The 21,351-nt window shown below is 39.2% G+C and overlaps 1 protein-coding gene across 9 annotated transcripts in view; it reads right to left on the reverse strand.

Moving 5' to 3' along the window:
* Nucleotides 1–4,763: 4,763 nt before the first annotated feature.
* Nucleotides 4,764–21,351, reverse strand: part of Rap1gds1 (Rap1 GTPase-GDP dissociation stimulator 1) — a 122,510-nt gene continuing 105,922 nt past the window's right edge. For all 9 annotated transcript variants that reach the window (XM_008826186.3, XM_008826182.2, XM_029560230.1 and 6 more), the window contains 3 exons: nt 19,153–19,279; nt 10,989–11,117; nt 4,764–6,566 (listed from right to left, as the gene is read on the reverse strand). In XM_008826186.3, the coding sequence (XP_008824408.1) occupies nt 6,439–6,566; nt 10,989–11,117; nt 19,153–19,279 (384 nt within the window). In that variant the 3' untranslated portion in view covers nt 4,764–6,438. The remainder of the gene's footprint in view (nt 6,567–10,988; nt 11,118–19,152; nt 19,280–21,351) is intronic.

Here is a 21,351-nt window from a genome sequence, read left to right on the forward strand (position 1 = left end):
CTCAAGCTCCGGCCAGGTCCTCAGCTTTGCTTATGACGTGGGAGGCTCTGCATGCTTCTTGGGCAAGTGTCGCAACATCAGTCAGTCAGAAAGTCAGGAGTAGAGGCAGCAAGGGCACAAGGTGCATGCAGGCACCAGACCTACTGGTTTACATTTGGTCTAATTATAGATTGATTCTAGTATATCAAATGAGTTGGCCCATGTAAATTCTTACTTGGTGTTATATAAAGCAGATAGATAATATTGTCCATATTTGAAGTGTTAGATTAAAATCTCTATATTCTATAAATATAGCTAAAAAGCTGTTTTTTTAAGTTTTATTTTTATATCAAAGAAAAACAACTTTTACAGTGGCTTTACCATTAGTAAAGCCAGATTACTGAGCTACTACTATTGCTCCCACTTGAAAAGGTTTTGGACAGAAGAGGAAGCACCGCCGCAGTAGGGATTGGGGACCCATACACAAGGCTTGCTGTGCACACCTGGCTAACCTGGTTTACTATGAAAAAGCAAGAGGTTATGTCTCTGTATTGTGCTTGTGTGCAATTGAGTACTCTTTAACCTATTAATAGCATACTATCTCCCAAATGGTGGTTGCCATTTGAATTTCTTCCTTTTGAGACAGTTATCTTGCTCTGTAGTCCACACTGGCCTGGAGCTTGCTATGTAAACCCAGGCTATTCTCAAATTCACAATCCACGTCCCTCAGCCTCCCAAGATCTGGGGATTACAGGCATGTGAAACCAGGCCCAGTTTTTTTTTTAAATTTACATTTATTTGTCAGGGTGTGTGTGTGTGTGTGTATGTGTGTGTGTGTGTGTGTGTGTGTGTGTGTGTGTGTGTGTATGTACATGCACACACACAGGCCAGAAGACAACTTGTAGGAATCAGCTGTCTCCTACCATGTGGGTTTTGGGAACTGAACTTTGGTCTTTAGTTTCTGTTTACCTGCTAAGCCATTTTGGCAGTCCCCTGCTTGTTTATTTTTTTATTTTTTAAAGACAGGGTCACATGCCAGGCAGGTGAATCTCTGTGAGTTCAGGCCAGCTGGGACTACAGGGAGACCCTGTCTCAAAAAGACCAAAAATAAAAAAGACGGTCTCGCTTTATAGTTCTGGTTGGTCTAAAACTTGCTATGCAGAGCAGGCTGGCCTTGCCCCCCAACCCCAAGTGCTGAGATTAAAGGTGTACTCTACCACACCCAGCTCCCAGCTTTTGTTTTAGCTGGGAAGACTGCAGAGGGGCAACATTAGTTTAGCATATAGTATATCACAATTTTATCTAACCTTACCTTGAATCTCTAGAAGTTTTGTCTCAAAGTCATGATAAGGAATTAACCTTCTCATATTGAAGCAAAAACAAGCCAAGAATTTTAAGTAAGTTGGCTTGGCATGGTCACACAGACAGCATGCAACAAAGCCAGAATAACTACATTACAGTAGCCAAAGACCATGTACTTTATATTACACTTTAAAATTATTATTACTATGTATATGTATATGTGTGTGTGTGTGTGTGTGTGTGTGTGTATGTGTGTGTTGAATGTCTTGGCATGTGTGTGGAGACCAAAGGACAAACTTTGGGAGCTGATTCTCTTCTTCTACTGGGGATTCCAGGGATCCAACTCAGGTTGTCCAGCTTGCGTGGCAAGTGCTTTACCTGCTGAGCCACCTACTGGCCTGACTTTACACTTTAAAAAAGAAATTATTTATTATTATTTTATGTGTATGACCGTGTTGCTTGCGTGTACGTTAAGTGCACCAGTGTTGTGCAATGCCGCTGGAGGGCAGAATAGAGCATCGGATCCCCTAGAATTGGGAGTTATGGACGGTTGTTAGCAACCATGTAGGAGATGGGAATTGAACCCGGGTCCTCTGCAAGAGCAGCCAGTGCTCTTAACCACTGAGCCATCTCTCCAGCTCACCCAACTTTACACTTTTAAAATAGTTATCTCAACATTCCAGTCAGATATGCAAGTATAACATACATTTATAAAGCTACATAGCATGTGTTTGTATGTATATATGTAAAGATCTGAAATCACACTACTGTGTGAAAAATGTCTTAATTTTCCTAGTTGTTAATTGAGGCTTCACCCCACACATCCTTATGTTGTTAGATATTTACATGATTGAAATGCTATGGCTCCCTAGAGTTGAGTGGCTTTTAAGCTTATTGATTCTAGTAACAGCTGGATACACAGTAATACTCACATAAGTAAATGTCTTAACAGCTAGATGTCTTCAGCCACGATGTTCAACAGAATTAAGAGAAGCCTCTGAATGATACCAAAGAGCATCTCCTTCCAAGCTCTTAACATGGAGGCATTCTCAGACCCTTCATGTGAGTGCCTGCCTACACATGGAGCTGTAAGTCCATTCCCAACAAGAAATCATTTTGAAATTTTGTTACACATATCCATTTGCATCATACTATGTGCAAAACATGTTTCCAGGGAAATGTTTCTAAAGAACACATTAGATTTGGCGTGATCAACTTCGCTTTGAGCACAAGGTTACAGTGTGGGCAGGGGGTAAGGTAAAGAAGACTCTGAGCTACTGATGGGGCTGAGGGGAAGGATAATCTGGTACATTTCACTCAGGCATCATCTTTCTGGATTCCTGGCTTTGTGTTTCTCAGTCACGCTCAAGCCCGGTCCTGGTATGGGATAGCAATTAAGGCTTTGTTTTTCCCATTGTTGCCTTAAAATTCCCTTTGTGGGCAGCTAATTTAAAGGTAACCACCAACACTGAGATGAGCTGGAGGTGAGGGATCGTCTAGTCTGTGTTCTTTCACTGCCTGGGCACAGAAGTGAAATGCTCCACTACACAGCCTGTCATTAAGTGCACAGCTTCTGGTCTACTCCTGGAGAAGTGGTAATGTGGACTGCACTGGGTTTCACTGGAAATGGGGGCTACTCCTAGATTGCTGGGCCCTGGTTTGGAAGGTGACTTCTCTCAAATCTATGACCCTTGGAATGTCTGATCTGGGGTTTTCTATGTAATGCTTTTCAGTAAGAACTGAGTCTATTAAGTTTTTTTAATACGGGAGGAAAAGGTTTATTTCACTGTATACTTCTAAGTGACACTCCATCATTGGAGGAAGCTAGTACAGGAACTCAAGGCAGGAACCTGGAGGCAGGAACCATGGTGGAATGCTGCTTGCTGGCCCACTCACTGGCTCCCTCTATGCTAGTTTTCTTTTCTATTTTAATTTTGAGGATTCCATGCTTGAGTACTTGCTGTATTCAATTTCCATCTCTCCTCCCTCCCTCCCTCTCCAACTCTTCCACGCCCTGAATTTGGTGAACTCTTCTTTTTAAATTACACAGACACTACTTCCTGGGTTCACTTAGTGTTGCTCATATGTACATGTGCTTAGGGCTGGCCAGTTGAGTGAGATTGGATAGCTTATCGGAGAGCTTTTCTCTGAAGAAAACTGATCTTTCTCTCTCAGCAGCCATTGACTGCTTGTAGCTCTTCACCTTGTGACATTCCCTACATCTATACACTGGCATACTAACTGGTGTTGTCATTATAGAGGCCTCAGTTAGGCAAGCATATTGCAATTTCATGGGTGCAGCTTCCCTGTTATGTCTAGAAGACACTGTGTTTACCAGCAGGCGTCCTGGCTCTTACCACCTTTCTGTTCTTCTGTAATGTTTCCTGAGCCTCAGGTGTAGGAGTTGTGTTGTAGATATAACAACTGGGGCTGGACACTTCATGGTCATTTACTCTGTATTCTGACCAGTTGTGGATCTCTGTAATCATCTCCATCTGTTGCAAAAGACGCTTTTTTGATGAGTGGTGAGAGCTGCCCTTATCTGTGAGTAGAAGGACAAGCAGAATACAGTTAGAAATCATATTGGCTTAGGAAAATGGCAGTAGTAGGTTCCCCTCTAGGGTCTATGAGCACTCCAGCCAAGAGTGTTTGACTACATTTATAGTATCTGACATAAATCCCTTCCTATTGAGTAGGACTCAAGTCCAGTTAGGTAGCTGTTCCCAAGATAAAAGTGCCACTATTGCACCATTAGGGATATTTTGATGGGCTGGTCAGTGTTGCAGTTTGCAGATTTTCCAGCTGGGTAAAACTATTGACTGTTTTCTCTCCTGTCAGATTGCACAGAATCTTCTGATATTATGGAAGCTAGTCTTTGGAGGAAGCTTCCAGGTTAGTTCTAGCTAGATTTTTCCAAGTCTTATGTCTGAACTCTGTGGTGTCTTTAGCAATAGGGTCTTACTGTAAGTTCTGGGAGGCAACCAAGGGCAATGGTAATAGTAATAGCCTGAATTATTTTGGGAGTGTCTTGGACTACTCTGACCAACACAAGAGCACTCAAGGGGGAAATAAGAAAAATTAGGGGGGTGGGCACTGTAATTGGAGAAGGAGGAAGGAGTGATAACTCTTAAGAATATTTGAAAAGGCCATAAGGGAAATACATGTAGTACACATACAGAGTTTAAATGAATCAGGCCAGACGGGATGACAATGTTTCCACCAAGACTGTAGACCAACAAAATCTGCAGTGCCAGGCAGGGGAAACCATCGTTCAAGTTTTATTTGTGTTTAAATATCTAGAAGTAAGAATATCTAAATCTCAAAATGTCAGTCTACCTAGAATTGTTTTTTCTAGCAGTCTAGAAACTTCATGAGAATAGAAATTCACTCATTAACAACACTTAATGAGTACTAACAATGGGAAAACACTGTTCTTGGAGATGGAAATACAGATAAAATAAAGAAATCAAGTAATACCATAATAGTTTCATATACTATTTATTAAGTTATTAATATGGACAGTCAACTATGCAACATTACAGATGTCTTTCAAAACCTAACAAAATATAGTCCACTATCCAGCCCAGAAGAAAGACAATAAATGAGATCATTCTTACAGTAAGTGTAGCATTATCACCCACAATAGTTCCCTATTTGGACATCAAAGGGAATAGTTAGAAGGCTTTTTACTTCCACCAAGGTTTTAACTTTCTTCAATTACAGCTATTTGAAAGTCAAAAGTCCAATTTAGATCATGCACAGAGGTGTATGTATCTCGTGCTGGGGAGGAAGGAACTTGTCACCTCCTCAGCAGCCTCTCCCACTGCCCTGCAGTCCTGTAAAGGACTCTACCCTCCCTCACAGGCTAGCTGTGGTCAATGGTAGGTGTGAGGAGAAGGCAGGTGGTCATGGGGATGTCCTGATTAATTTACAAAGACTGTGTGTCAAAGCTCTAAAAACTCAGGTGGTCGTTAATGGCAGTGAAGAGCACAGTGCACTTTGCCAAGGAGGCTCTTCTCATCTCGGGTCCTGGCTTCTGTGAGATTACTGCAGTTCTCAGTGGGAAAGTGCAGGTGAGGAACTAACAGTGATTGGTATGAGGCCATCTGCAGTATGTACTGGACTGGCTACTATGGCTTTTAAAACCTGCCTTCCTCTCTTTAGTGTAGACAAGCTTACTTCTTCATGTCTCCTCTTCTAACCATTAGAATTAGTACGATATGTGAAGGAGTATGAAGGATGAAATGCCTTGCTTTTAACCCGAACGATGAAAACAGAAAAAAGGCCCATTCTCCAACAGGCTATACTTAATTTTCCTCAGTTGAAATGAATGCCAAGTAACTTTTAAAGACAAGTGTTGGGCAATGCTGGTTAACTGATAGAAGAAATTCTAGATGAAACTATGTATGCATCAAAATCTAAAATACAGGCAAAACCCAACGTGGTGTAGTGTAATAGGGGTCCTTCAACCCCTTAGTTCTGATCACACTGAAAACTATGTTTCAACATTGGGCTAAGATCACTGTCAATTAAACACAGAATTGGAAACCTTAGAAGTTTTGCTAACTTTGTGGCAAACAGACTATGTAGTTCAGAAAAACGAGAAACCATAGAGAAAATAGTGGGAGAGCCCTGGGGTTTATTCAGCTCTAGGTACATTGGCTGACATTTAGAAGACTAACAAATGAGCAGCCATACACGCTTTTTTCATCACTGTGCTTCCCAAACACCAAAATAAAAATGGAGCTGTTTTTACTATTCAGTTTCATCTTTAAGCTAGACAGATCTTGCTGCATTCTTTGTTTCTAATTTACCAGTACATTATTATGTAGTTTACTGCATGTGAGGAGCAAGTCATACGTAGTACCAAGTCTACATCATCAGAGGACTACAACATGCACATTTTACTTAATGTAGTCAAGCATCAGGTATACAGAAGAACAGTTATGGGTGGAGACTGGCTTGGACAGTCACAGTCACATTAACTATGGGTTTAGAACTCTTATTAGGCAGGTACCTATAGCAGTTCAACTGGTATTGCAACGTTACACGCATGCACAAGTGATGTAGCAGAGAATGAAGTTGAAGAAGTGGCTGGATGGAGGACAAAGGGGAAACCAGAGCTGGGGTGATGCCTTGTGCCAAGAGGAACAGTCCTCAGCTTTCCACAGTAAGTCTCTGCTCTGTGAGAGAGGCCTGCTGGGCAACGCTTTTGTTCTCATGACTGCGAAGTTTGGATACAACATCTAGAAAGGCCAAATCCTGCACTTCCTTGTGTAGAGATTCTGGAAGATAAAAGCAAGATAGCACTTGTTTCTGCTAGACTGTGCTAATCTTTCCATATAACCACCCCAAATACACCCGACCATTTATTTTGACTAGACAGAACTGTAAAACTGGGAATTCTTCAGTAAAAGTCCCAGCAATAGTCTAGCAAGGTTATTGTTAGGAAGGCATTGTTTATAAAGACATATGCTAGGTTCTACAGTCTAAAGCTGTTGAGGGGAATGTTATAATTAAACCCAGCTCATTAATACAATCTCAAAATTTGGTGATATACAACTTAACTCTTTCACCAGTTCAAACAAAAAGCTAAATAGTTTACCGAAACCTCATCTATTAAGCCAATTTTCTGACAAATGAAAAGTTTTACCTTACACACTTTCAATAACTTTCCGTGGTACTGGCGTCCTTTTCAGAGTTGCTGCTTCCCTTTTCCTGACCTTCCATGCTCTATGCTAATTTGGCCAAGTATGGGACGGCTGGTATGACTGAGAATCTACTAGTGGGAAGAATGAGGTCTAGTATATTCAATATAAGCAGCAGTCCTCAAACTGCTGTTTGAAAAAAACTGCCATTTCCCTATGTATGTGCATGTGTGTGGGGTTGTTCACACTTAGGCCAAAGTGCATGTGTGGAGGTCGGAGGAAAACCTGTGGGAGTTGGTTTCCTCCTTCTACCATGTGGGCCCAGGGAACTGAACTTGGGTCATCAGGCTCGGTGGGAGGTGCCTTTACTGTGGAGACATCTCACTCCACATTGATGTGTTTATTTTGATATATTCAATATTTAACACCAAAACCAAGGTTTTTAGTAGGAAAAAAAAATTCACCCTAAGATTCCTATCTTGAACAGATCCCAAGTCTACAAAATAATCTTGAAAAAATAAAAACTGGAGGCTTCCCACTTCTTTGAGAACTTCCCATATAACTATAACAATCAAATGTGGTACTATTACAGAGATAGACATAGACCAAGAGAATGGAATGAAGAGAACAAAAGAAGTCCTCTCATGTGGTCAGATGCTTTGACAAGGGTGAGGACAGTTTTTTCAACAAATGGTGGTGAGGAAACTGGATTGCCACATTTAAAGAATGAAGTTGAACCCCTGCCTTCCACAAACAAACTGAAAAATGAAGCAATAATCTAAATCTAAACTTAGATTTTTCTTTTGTCTTTTTGAGACAGGGTCTCCCTGTAGACCCAGCTGGCCTGGAACTCACTATGTAGATCAGGCTGGCCTCGAACTCAGAGATCCACCTGCCTCTGCCTCCCGAGTGCTGGGATTAAAGGTGTGCACCATATTCTTGGATATGGCACCAAAAGTATAAGCAATAAGAAGAAAAAAGAGCAAATTGGATTTCATCAAAATAAAAACACTTTTATATATTATAGAGTTTTAAAAACATAGCCAATGGAGTGGGAAAAATGTAAATCATATGGCTGAGAATAGACTGGTATCTAGAACACATCAAGAAAGCCTATAAATCAACATAAACACATAAAACACAACTTCCAATAAGCACATGAAGATTCCCCAACATCACTAGTAACTAGAGAAGGCCAATCAAAATCACAATGAGGTATCACCTCATATTCATTCAAGTGGGTATTACAGAAAAAAAAATCAGTGTGAGGGTGTTGAGAAACTGAAACCCACATGCATTACTGGTGGAAATGTCACAAGGCCAAGACGCTGTAGAAAATGATAGACATTGTAGAAAACAGTGTAACAGCTCCTCAAAAAACCCCTCAGAATTATCATGAGGCTACATTGCTATTTCTGTGGGAATGTGGATCAAAAACAAAAAAAAATAAAAGCAGGGAGTTGAAGATTTATTTTTAAAAAAAATATGAGGTGAGAAGAGGGTGTCGGAATTCCGTGGAACTGGAGTTATGGTTATTAGCTGCCATGTGGGTGTTGGGAAACAAACCTGCGTCCTCCCCTAAGAGCAGACAGCGCTTCCAACTGCTGAGCCATTTCTCTAGCCCCCTGAAGATCTATTTTTATTTTATGTGTATGAGTGTATTGCCTGCATGTATGTAAGCGCACCCGTGTCATGCAATGCCCACAGAGCTCAGTAGAGGGTGTCGGATCTTCTGGAACTGGAGTTACAGATGGTTGTTAGCTGCTGTGTAAGTACTGGGAATTGAACCCAAGTCCTCTGCAAGAGCAGCCAGTGCTTTTAACTGCTGAGCCATCTCTCCAGTCCCATGAAGATCTATTTTTATACCATTGCTATAGTAGCATTCACAAAAGTTAAGGGTAGAAGTAAGATAAGTGTATACCAAGGAGGGAATAATGTGGTATATATGTACAATGGAACATTATTTAGCGTTAGGACAAATACTCTAGTCATCTCATACACATTGAATAATAAATTTATAGACAGAATATAATTGTGGCAGCCAGAGGCAAAGGGATAGGGACAGATGGAAAGTTACTGCTTAATGAACACCAGGTCTGTTTGGAAAAATGAAAAACACTCTGAAGATACATGGTGGTGGTTAGGTAGCAATGTGAGTATCCTTAATGCCACTGAACTGGACACTTAAAAATGGCCAGTAAAGCTTATGCTTTATATTGTACAAGTAAAAACTGCCACCGGGAATACCTTAAAAAAAAAGTTCATTAGGAAAGACAACAAAAGAAGAGCAAATGGAAATTTTACAACTAAAATAACTGTTTTAGAAAAATAAAACTTGGTAAGTTTAACACTGGAATAAAGGGATCTGAGGAAATAACTGTAAAACCTTAGGATAGGATGGTAGATATTACTCAGTTTGAACAACAGAGAAAAAAATAAATTGAAGAAAAAAAAAGCGCCAGGACGTATAGGACTATGACTAAAGATTTCAAGTTGGTGCTGTCAGAGACCTGGAATAAGAAAAGGACAGAGAAAAAACCTGAAGAAGTAATGGCTAAAGATGCCCTGAATTTAGTGAGACATAAACCTATAGATTCAAACAGCTGAGCAAGCTTCAAATTGGACAGACTCAAATCCATGGTTCAAAACACATGATAGTAAAAGAGTTTGAAAGGTAGCATACCTCACGGGAAAACCAAACAGGAATGCAGTGGATTTCTCATTAGAAACGATGAAAGAGGAAATGGCACATTCTTCATGTACAGAAAAAAAAAAACCCCAACTAAGAACACAATCATTTCACTTTAGAAAATATTTTTTGTGAACGAAGGGGAAATAAGACAATCTTAAATGAGGGAAAATTGAACTTACTGCCAGCAGATAACGTAGAATAGCTAAGGAGTCATCTGAGTAGACAAGGAATGACTTTCTACAAAGAACTTAAAATTGTAGATAAATACTTTCCTTCTTTTTCAAAAGTTTTTTGAACTGTATTTGAAATTGAGTCTAGTTTTAAATGAACATAGAGGCAATATTTAAGGCAACAATATTATAAGGGAGAAAAGGAAAATGTTCAACCCAAAGAAAGTCAAGAAAACAATTAGAACAAGCAGAAAACAGAAATGAAGTTGCAGACTTAAGCCATATTATATCAGACATTACAGTAAATGTAGATCATATGAGTAAACCAAATGCAGGCACTGACAGAGTGGATTATAAGCTACGTTTACTAAATACTATCTACCAGAGACTTAAATATCAACACAGCATACTGAACCTAAGAGAGAAGAAAAAGGTAATGAAAATATTGCTAAAAAGAAAGCATGTGTAGCTATGTTAACATCACATAAAATAGACTTTAGAGCAAGGAAATACCAGGGACAGAAGGACCAATCTATCAAGATGCAGCAGTCCTAAAGTTATGTGCAGAGTTGAAAAATATGCTAAGAAAAATGATAAACACATGAATGCATCATTATAGGGGAAGGGACTTCAATACTTCTTTCTTAACAATTGATAAAATAGGAAATCAGCAATAAAACAACCAACTCGTACTTACATCAAGATATAGCAATGATTTCGCTAATAAATTCCTTAGCTAATACAGCAAATAAAATCAGAACCTGTTCTTGGTATAAAAATACATTTAGCATTAATAAAACACATTTTGATTTTTGCTTTATTTGCTATATGATATTTCCTAGTAAAGTAAAAATTTTGGGGGGAAAACTTTCAGTTTAAAAGTAATTCTGGGGGACTGGAGAGTGTTCCGAGAGCATGCACTGCTCTTAAAGGGGACTGAGTTTGGTTTCTAGCAGATGCATTTGGTGGCTTACAGCCACCTGCAATTTCAGCTCCATGGAATCCCACACCCTCTGCTCTCCATGGACACCTGCATTTATACATTAAAAAAGTATTTTTAGTAAAAGTAATCCCATAACCTCCACAAATTAATTTTGACTGCTTTTTAAACACAAATCACAATTTTCTACTACTGCAAATTTAATTCTTGATGTTGGCCATATGTTGATAGCATTAACTGACAGAAGAAACACTTACCAGATCCCATGAGAGCACAGATCAGGACCATGGAATTATATTTAATTTCAGGGGCACTTCTCTCATCTGCTAGCAGTCTGTGTAAAATCTGTACAAGCTTAGCACTTTCTAGATCTTTCTCAGCAGTGCCTAGAATATGAAACAAAGTATAAGTCAAATCAACTGTGTGAATGTACTGCCATCAGGTTAAACATTGTTTCCTCATCTATACAACCACAGGGAACCTCCCAAAATGCACTGATAATACTCATTCTCTATGAAAAGAGTGGGGCATGGAGAAGAGAAATAGAATTCTGGATAGAAGAAAAGCTCTGTCAGGATGAAAATGGTTAAGAGAAGGACTTAGGCCGCTATGGCGGTTTGAATGAACATGTTCCCCATGGGCTCCAAGTACTTGTGCATTTGGTTCCCTGTTAGTGGTGTTGATGGTGCTGTTTGCAGAGATTTAGGAGGTGCAGCCTTGCTGGAGGAAGCATGTGACTGGATACAACACTGAAAGTTCAGAGCCTTGCCCCATTTCCAGTTTTGTGCTTTCTTCTTGAGGGTGCTTGAAGATACGAGCTTTCTGTTCTGGCTGCCACTATGCCTCCCAAACCATGATGGACTCTCATCCCTCTGGAACTGTAAGCCAAGCAAACTCCTCCTTTTATAAGCTGCCTTGGTCATAGTGTTTTAGTTCAGCAACAGAAGAGTAACTACTACAGCTGCTCTGCCACTGATTCAAGCTGGTTCCACCGAATTCCTGACTAGTGTTAGAAATACATGTCAGCAAGCTTCTTCCATAAATGGACCCAGGCTGCCTGGGTCCTTTTAACTGTCTCTTATTAGGGAAACAAGTCAATTGCACAAATATCTTACTGCTAGTCAATGCTAGTACTGCATGTCAATCATCAGAAGAGCTGAGCAGATCATCTCTCCAGCCCCCAAAGTATTACAAAGCTTTCTAGCACAAGACACTCCCAGGGCTGGGGATATAGCTTATTAGAATGCTTGCCTAGCATGCATGAAGCCCTGGATTCAGTATCAAGCAGCACAAACAATGGGTGTTACGGCACTCAGAAGGTAGAGGCAGGAGAATCAGGAGTCCACAGCTATCCTCAGCTACACAGTGAGTTTGAGGCTAGCCTAGTATACATGAGACCATGTCTCAATACAGACAAATCCTCAACTCAGTAATTTAAAAAAAGTAAATGGGAAAAAATTGTAAATAGAAATTCTAAGGAAAATATATATAGATATCAAACAAGCATATGAGAAGAGGCTCATTATCCTTGGCCATTAAAGAAACAATGATTCAAATCATACAGAGACAACAGAGCTAGCTGTCAAAATGGCTAAACTGAAAATAATAAGCACAAATGTGGTAAAGATGCAGCAAAAACTGTATCACTCCTGCAATGCTAGTGAGACTGTGAAATGGCCATTTCAAAGGTACATTAGTGGTTTCCAGGGGTCAGGGTATAATGGAGATGAGTGCTGGAGGAAGGTGAACATGGCTATAAATGACTCTGTATTACTTCTTACAACTGAAATGAATCTGTATTCTTTAAAAAGCTGTATATTCAGGCTGGAGAGATGGCTCAGTGGTTAAGAGTACCGGCTGCTCTTGCAGAGGACCCAATTCAATTCCCAACACCCACATGGTGGCTAACAACCATCCATAACACCAGTTCTGGAGGAATCCGACGCCACCTTCTGACCTCCAAGGGCACTGCACGACACGGATGCACTTACACACATGCGGGCAATATACTCATACACGTTAAAAAAAGCTGTATATGCTTAAAAATGCTGTCTTAATACTACCATATAAAAATTTACAATGATAATGATAACAAAATATCCTGTAAGGAGACAAGACTAGGGAAATATGGTTTTCAAAGCATTCTATGCATTTGAAAAGACAGAATGAACTTATTTTGCTATCTTCAGCTCAAGGAGCCAAAACATTACAGAATAATAAAAACATGAATACATGGGACTGAGACCCTAGCAGACAGCCTGAGAACGCCTGGATCCAGCTTCCTGGATTCAGTATAGGGGCTGAGACCTCAGCAGACTGAGTGCTTGGATCCAGCCTCCATATGGTGGTGAGCTTCCCCAAATTGCTCCATGCCCAAACCCCTAATCAGAACGATACGAAGACTGTCCCACTTCACCAGGGGTATATCTCTCTGCCCTATACTAGAGGCTGAGAACTTTGAGGGCAGACAGCCTGAGAGTGCCTGGATCCAGCCTTCCAGTGGTGATGAGCCTCCCCAAATCAGGCTGTGCCCAACTCCCTAAGAGTGACCACCTGAGGCCCCTCCCACTTTGCCAGGGCTGGACCTCTTTGCACAACAGTAGGGGCTGAGACCTTAGCAGGCTGCCTGAGTGTGCCAAAATCGGGCCTCCCCATAGCAAACTTCCCAAATTGTACTGTGAGTGCCCACTAGTAGGGATCCAAATGTTAGAAGGAAGCCTGAGCGTTACCTATTTGGAGCCTGTCTTGGGCCTCTGTGGGAGCTCTTGAGTAGCTAATCTGAAGCCATCAGTTCCCTGCAAAATAATATCTGCGAGAACCTGAAATATAGACCAACCAGCTTTATATACCCAATAAGAAAACATCCAAGGCACACCAATAATACAAACAGAAGCAGATCAACAAAGAAAGGCTTGATTTTCAGACCAGAATCACAAACAACAAAAGAAATCCAAAAGCCAAAATCACAATGGAAAAATAATATGGAAAACCAAAAGAGCATGTTCCCACCAAACTCTACCAGTACTGTAAAAGAGTTCTACAAGGAGAAGCCCCTAGAGATAACCCAGGACACACAATTTAAAAGAACAATCGTGAACATGATAAAGGAATTCAACAAATTTAAAACACACACAAACAAATCAAAGAACTAAAAGACAGGGATAAACTTCTGGCTGAATTCATGAAAGAGATAGAAACACTGAAGAAAACTCAGGCTGAAATGAAGAAGGGAAACATTCAATAAGCCAATTTGAAACAATAGGAGAAAGCCTCACTGAATGAAATGGAAAGCAGAATATTAACACTAGAGGATAAACTTGAACTGGACTGCTCAAGAAAAGATTATGTAAAAAAATTTTTAAATGCAGGAATGGAATATGCAGGATATGTGGGATACCATGGAAAGACCAAATCTACATATCATAGGCACAGAGGAAAGAGAAGAATCTCAGGTTAATGGTATTGACCAGATCTTAAATAGGATTGTAGAGGAGAATTTCCCAAAATTAAGGAAAGACATCCCCATACAAATACAAGAAGCACATAGAACACTAAATAGACAGGACCAGAAAAGAAACTCCCCCTGGCATACGATAGTAAAAACATTAAATGTACAGAACAAAGAGAGAATACTGAAAGCAGCAAAAGAAAAACAAGTCACACACAAAGGAAAGCTGAACAGAATTACAGCTGGCTTATCAGTGCAAACTATGAAAGCCAGAAAAGCCTGGACCAAGGTACTTCCAGTTCTAAATGACAATAGATGCCAGGCCAGAATACTTTACCCAGCAAAAATGTCTATAATAGTTAAGGGGGAAAGAAAAATCTTCCATGACATGAATAGCCTGAAAGAATATATATCCATGAAACCAGCTCTTCAAAGAATACGTGAAGCAATACAGAAAGTAGAGAGAGAAACAACTATACCTCAGGGGCAACAAAAGAAAATAAATATAACTGAGGAAACACAAAATTAGACAAAGAACACAAACAGCAATCAAAATGATGGCAAAAAATATACATCTTTCAATAATAACTTTAAATATCAATGGACTGAACTTCCAAGTCAGAAGACACAGGTTAAGTGAATGGATTAAGAAACAAAATCCATCTTTTTGCTGTCTGCAAGAAACCCACCTCACCTTTAAGGACAGGCACCACCTTAAAGTGAAAGGATGGAAAAGAATATTCCAAGCAAATGGCACTAAGAAACAAGCAGGGGATGCAATTCTAATATCTGACAAAATGGACTTCAAACTAAAACTAATCAGAAGAGATAAAGAGGGTCACTTCATTCTGATCAAAGGAACAATTACAGGACATTACAATCATGAACATACATGCACCAAACTCTGGTACACCCAAATTCATAACAACACTACAAGATGTTAAGACATAGATTAACTACAAATCAGTAATAATAGGGGCCTTCAATACCCCACTGTCTCCACTAGACAGGTCAACTGAACAAAGAATAAACAGACATCTGAATTAAATGATACTATACATCAAATGGACCTAACAGACATCTGAGTATTTCACCCAAGCATCAAAGAATATATTTTCTATTCGGCAGCCCATGGATCTTTCTCAAAAAACTGACCACATACCAGGCCACAAAACAAACTTCAACAAATAAAAAATAAAAAAAAAATGAAATCTATATATTCTAGTAGACCACAATGCAATAAAGCTTAAAATTAACACTGGCAGAAGAAGCCCTAATAACTACATGAATTCATGGAGACTAAATAACACACTCCTGAATGATGAGCGGGTTAAAGGAGAAATAACGTATTCTTGAATTCAATGAAAAGGACACTACAACACAAGAAAACCTCTAGGACACTTTAAAAGCAGTCCTAAGAGGGAAGTTTATAGCTCTATGTACCTACATTTAAAAACTCAGAAAGAGAACAAATAAATGACTTAACATTGCAACTCAAGACAGGAAAGGCAAGAAAAAATGAAACCTAAACCCAGAAGATGAGAAGAAATAACAAAAAATCAGAGCAGAAATTAATGAAACAGAGAAAAAGGAAACAATGCAAAGGATAAATGAACCTAAGAACTGGTTCTCTGAAAAGCTAATAAACAAGATAGACAGACCCTTAGCTTAAGTGAACCAAAAGAAAGAAAGCAAATCCAACAAAATCAGAGATGAAAGGAGAAATATCACAACAGACACCCAAAAGATCCGGAACATTATAAGGGAATACTTTAAAAACCTATACTCTTATTAAATTTGAAAACCTAAACAAAATGGATGGATATATAAAATCATGGAAACCACCAAAGTTAAACCAAGAACAGACAACAGTTTAAACAGACCCATAACATATAAGGAAATTGAAACAGTTAATACAAAACCTCCCAACTAAAAAAGCCCAGACCCAGAAAGATTTACAGCAGAATTCTACCAGACATATGAAGATCTGCAACCAACACTACTTAAATTATTCAAAATGATAGAAACAGAGGGAGAACTTCCAAATTCCTTCTATGAAGCCAGCCTCACTCCAATACCAAAACCAGGTAAAGAAAACAACTAAAAAAAGAAAACTGTAGATCCATATCCTTAATGAACATAGTGCAAAAATTCTCAACTAAATACTTGCAAACTGCATACAGACACACAAAAAAGATCATCCACCATGATCAAGTAGGCTTTATTCCAGAAATGCAGAGATGGTTGAATATATGTAAGTCAATAAACATTATAAATCATATAAATGGACTCAAAGACAAAAATCACATGGTCATTTCAATAGATGCAGAAAAGGCCTTTGAAAAAATTCAGCATGCATTCATAATAAAAATCCTAAAAAGAGAATTGGAATGGAGGGAACATACCTCAACATAATGAAAGCTATATACAACAAACCCACAGCCAACACCATCGTAAATGAAAAAACTGGAAGCATTCCCATCAAAGTTAGGAACCAGACAAGGCTGTCTACTATTGCCACTCCTTTTCAATATAGTGCTTGAAGCTCTGGCTAGAGCAATAAGACAAGAGAAGGAAATTAAAGGAGTACAAATTAGAAGAGGTCAAATTATCTTTTTTTGCAGATGATATATACTATATCTAAGAGACGCCAAAAATTCCACCAGAAAATTCCTAGAACTCAACACTTTCAGTAAAGTGGCAGGTTACAAAATTAATCTACAAAAACCAGTAGCCTTTCTATATACCAATAACAAGCAATCAGAGAAACAGTACAGGGAAACCCTTCCATTCACAGTAGCCTCAAAAAAATGTTTTTTGGAATAAAACTGACCAAAAACATCAAAGATCTCTACAATTTAAACAAAAAATTTAAATATTTAAAGAAAGAGACTGAAGAAGACAACAGAAGATAGATTCAATGCAATCCCAATAAAATTCTCCATGGTATACTTCACAGAATTGGAAAAAATAAAAATCCCTGAATTTGTATGGAAGCACAAAAGACCCCGGATAGCCAAAGCAACCCTGAGCACAAGGAGCAATGCTGGGGGATTACTATACCAGATCTCAAAGTATACTAGAGAGCTCTAGTCATAAAAGCAGCATGGTACTGGCACAAAAATAGACAGATTAATGAAACATAAATGAAGACCCAAACGAGTATAGTCAATTTCAGCCACCTAATATTTGACAAAAGTGCCAAGAACACACAATGGAGGGAAGATAGCATCTTCAACAAATGATGCTGGCAAAACTGGATCTTCAGTAGATTGAAACCAGATCCATATCTTTCACCTTGCACAAAAGTCAAATGCATCAAAGACCTCAATGTAAAACTTGAAACTCTGAAACTGTTAGAAGAAAGCACTGGCAGTAACCTACAAGATAGAGGTTGGAAAAGACTTTCTAAATCGGACATCAAGTGCTCAAATATTAAGGTCAAGAATCAGTAACTGGGACCAAATTAAACTAAAAAAGCTCTCTGTACAGAAAAACAAGCAAGGAAGTGAAGAAAAAACCTGGAGTGGGAAAAAATCTTTACCTGTGACACATCTGACAGAGGTTTAATACCCAGAATATATACAGAACTCAAAAAACGAAGAATTAAGAAAATAAATGGGCTAAAAATCTAAAGAGAGTTCTCAAATGAAGAAATAAAGATGGCTAAGAAACACCTTAGATAGTATTCAACATCATTAGTAATTAAGAAAATGCAAATTAAACCACCTTAAGATTTCATTTTACCCCAGTCCCATTGGCTAAGATTAAGAGAACAAATGATACCAAATGCTGGTAAGGATATGGAGAGCGGGGAACGCTCATTTACCGATGGTGAGATTACATACTTGTGCAGCCTGGAGAACTCTTAAAAATCTAAAAATGAACCTACCATATGACCCCAACTCCTTGGCATATACCCAAAGGACTCATCCTATTGCAGAGATACTTGTACAACCATGTTTGTTGTTGCTCTTTTCACAATAGCTAAGAGATGGAAGCAACCTAAGTGCCCCTCAATTGACGAGTGGTTAACAAAAATATGGTAATTTACACAATGGCGTTCTACTCATTAGTAAAGAAGGATAAAAATGAAAATTTTCAGGTAAAATGGATGGATCTAGAAACTGTTATACTAACTGAAGCAACACAGATTCAGAAAAACAAGATGTATGCTCTCCCTCACTTGTGGATCCTAGCACCAAATCTTTGTGAGTACATATCCTGATGTAACTGCAGGAACCAGGAAAATGGAAGGTAACCAGAGAGGTAAAGGGAAAGAAGGAACTGCAGAGACTAGTACGAGGCAGGTGTTACTAAGGGAGAAATGTATAAAAGGGGGATAGTTAAATGGGAGGGGGAGAAATGGGGAAAATGGGGAGGCTCAGGATCTTGTGCATGCTTGGAAAGCACTCTTCTCACTGAGCTACATCCCCAGTTCCAGATTCATGTCTTGCTATGGTATTCCAAATATTGTTTCAGTTATCTATGAAGTCTGCTGAAAATGTTTTACATATCTCTTCTTATCTACTTAAAAGTTAACACTGACTTAAAAATGTTACACAAAGCACAACCCAAGAAAAGAGCTGTGACTGCAACCTATACATGGTTTTTTATATATTTAAATATTTTATTTATCTTATGGGTCTGAATGTATTGCTTGCATGTACGTAAATGCACCCATGTCATACAATGATCAATCAGAAGAGGGCATTGGATCCCCTGGAACTGGAGTTAGGATGGGTGCTAGCTGCCATGTGGGTGCTGGGAATCAAACCTGGGTCCTCTGCAAGAGCAGTCAGTACTCTTAACCACTGAGCCATCTCTCTAGCCCCAGTTTTCCAAATATTTAGATATAAGTACACATACTGGCAAGTACTTGCAGTTAAAGTTCTGATTTCCATTCCACTCTTGTGCTTCTTTTCATCCAAGATAAAAATAGGAAAAAATAAGTTTGTCAGCGAGGTACTTACCCAATTCTAAAGCTGCTATTAGTGCCAAAGCAACAAGAGCTTCGTTCTGCATTATTACATGTTCACTAGTTGCCATGGTAACTAGGTGCTTGATGCCACCACTCTGTATAATGGTTTTAATTACATCCTACAAAAAATAAATATCACAGAATTATAAACTTTAATACTATACATAAAGAGACGGTATTACAACCAGTCGCTTCATTGTTGAGTGGTTTTCTGACAGTGTCCTGTATGAATCGTTATATTTTAACTACAAATTTTTTCTTCACAAGAGAAAAGGAAAAGCTTTTAACTTTAAATAAATTCATCGGAATATGACAACTTAAACTGCCTAAGTGAAACAACCACTCCACTTCCTATCAAGGAACTGGGAGGCCTCAGAACTAATGAAGCCAAAAAAATAAAAGCACCATTGTCCTAAATGCATACAGCTCAGGATCAACAAGGGAAATAAAAATTGGAATTAAAGAAGTTCATGATGGAACCAAGCAGCTATTCTCCAGGTGCTTTATAATGTTTTCATAAAAGATTTTTTTTTAATCAATTTTTTTTTTTTTTTTTTTTTTTGGTCTTTTCGAGACAGGGTCTCCCTGTAGCCCCAGCTGTCCTGGAACTCAGGCTGGCCTTGAACTCACAGAAATCCGCCTGCCACTGCCTCCTGAGTACTGGGATTAAAGGCCTGTGCCACCACACCTGGTTTCAATTATTATTTTTTTAAGTGTATGAGGGTTTTTGCTTGCATGTAAATGCATCCTCTCTGCAATACCCGCCACGGCCAGAAGAGGGCGCCTGATCCCCAGGAATTGGAGTTACAGGTGGCTCTTAGAAACCACATGGGTGTTGGGAACTAAACTTGAGGTCTCTGTAAAACAGTCAAGTGCTCTTAACCTGAGCCATCTTTCCAGCTCCATTTAAAACAAAATTAAGATAGCCAAAAGACTGACTTTAGCCACAATTCTCTGAAGATAGCCAAAAGATTGACTTTAGCCACAATTCTCTGAAGATAGCCAAAAGACAGGACTTTAGCCACAATTCTCTGTCCTTTCTCACACAACAGAGGAGGCAGAGTGCTTTGGAGTTGTAAATCATGGTACCAGCACTGACTGTGACAAAGCAAGCTACTGAGACTCTCCTGTCAATCACTTCATCTGTGACACTGGTGATTCATCTCCCCTATAGTAATTACAAAGCTATTACTTAAAAAGTGCCTAAGCGTATCTAGCAAAAAATAGATGAAAGAATAGTCACACTTATTCCTGGTAACCATTTTGTGTTTATTCCACCACAAGTAGAGACAAGGTGTCCCTGCTGCACTGGGCTAGCCTGGAACTTGCTACATAGACCAAACTGGCCTCTCCTCCTGAGTGCTGGAACTGAAGGTGTATGCCACCATGCCCAGCATATTGTAATTCTTAGACTAACTGTGACTTACTGGAAAGTCTCAATTTCAGAATATTTTAAGTTACTTTGCTAGTAGGCTCTGGACCTTTTCAGAAGCAGCCTGAGTTAAGATCCAATGATGTATAAATCTAACAAATAGTAACTACTACTCTAATTAGTTTGCTAAACTATTCGAAAAAGGTTTCAAACTTCATGCTTCTGTCTTATGTAAAATTTTAAGACAACCATTTATAGAAAATATTGCTTTGAGCCTAAATATCACATTCCAAATTACTGGAACCTAAGAATTGAGTTCTTATGGGCATCTGTGCTTTGGTGCCTATTGTCTTTCCCTATTTTTTAAAATGAGAGAGAGAGAGAGAGAGAGAGAGAGAGAGAGAGAGAGAGAGAGATCGCCTGTAGAAATTAAGGGGACAACTCTCAGGAGTTGGTTCTTTCTTGGCACCTTGTGGAATCTGGGGATCAAACCCAGGGCATCAGACCTGCCCAGGAGCCCCTCTATTCACAGAACCACCTCACCACCCAAGAAAATGTTTTAAAACTTTTTTTTTCATTGTTTTTTTTTTTTTTGTCTCGTCTTTTTGAGAAGGGTATCCCTGTAGCCCCAGCTGTCCTGGAACTCACTATGTAGACCAGGCTGGCTTTGAACTCACAGAGATCTGCCTGCCTCTGCCTCCCGAGTGCTGGGATTAAAGGCGTGCGCCACCATGCCCGGTGATTTATTTTTATTTTATGTATATGAGTGTTATGTTTGCATGTACATTAAGTGCACCCGTATCATGCAGTGCTCGTGGA

Source organism: Nannospalax galili, unplaced genomic scaffold, assembly GCF_000622305.1.
Source record: "Nannospalax galili isolate Female #2095 unplaced genomic scaffold, S.galili_v1.0 scaffold189, whole genome shotgun sequence".
Classification (NCBI taxonomy): domain Eukaryota; kingdom Metazoa; phylum Chordata; class Mammalia; order Rodentia; family Spalacidae; genus Nannospalax; species Nannospalax galili.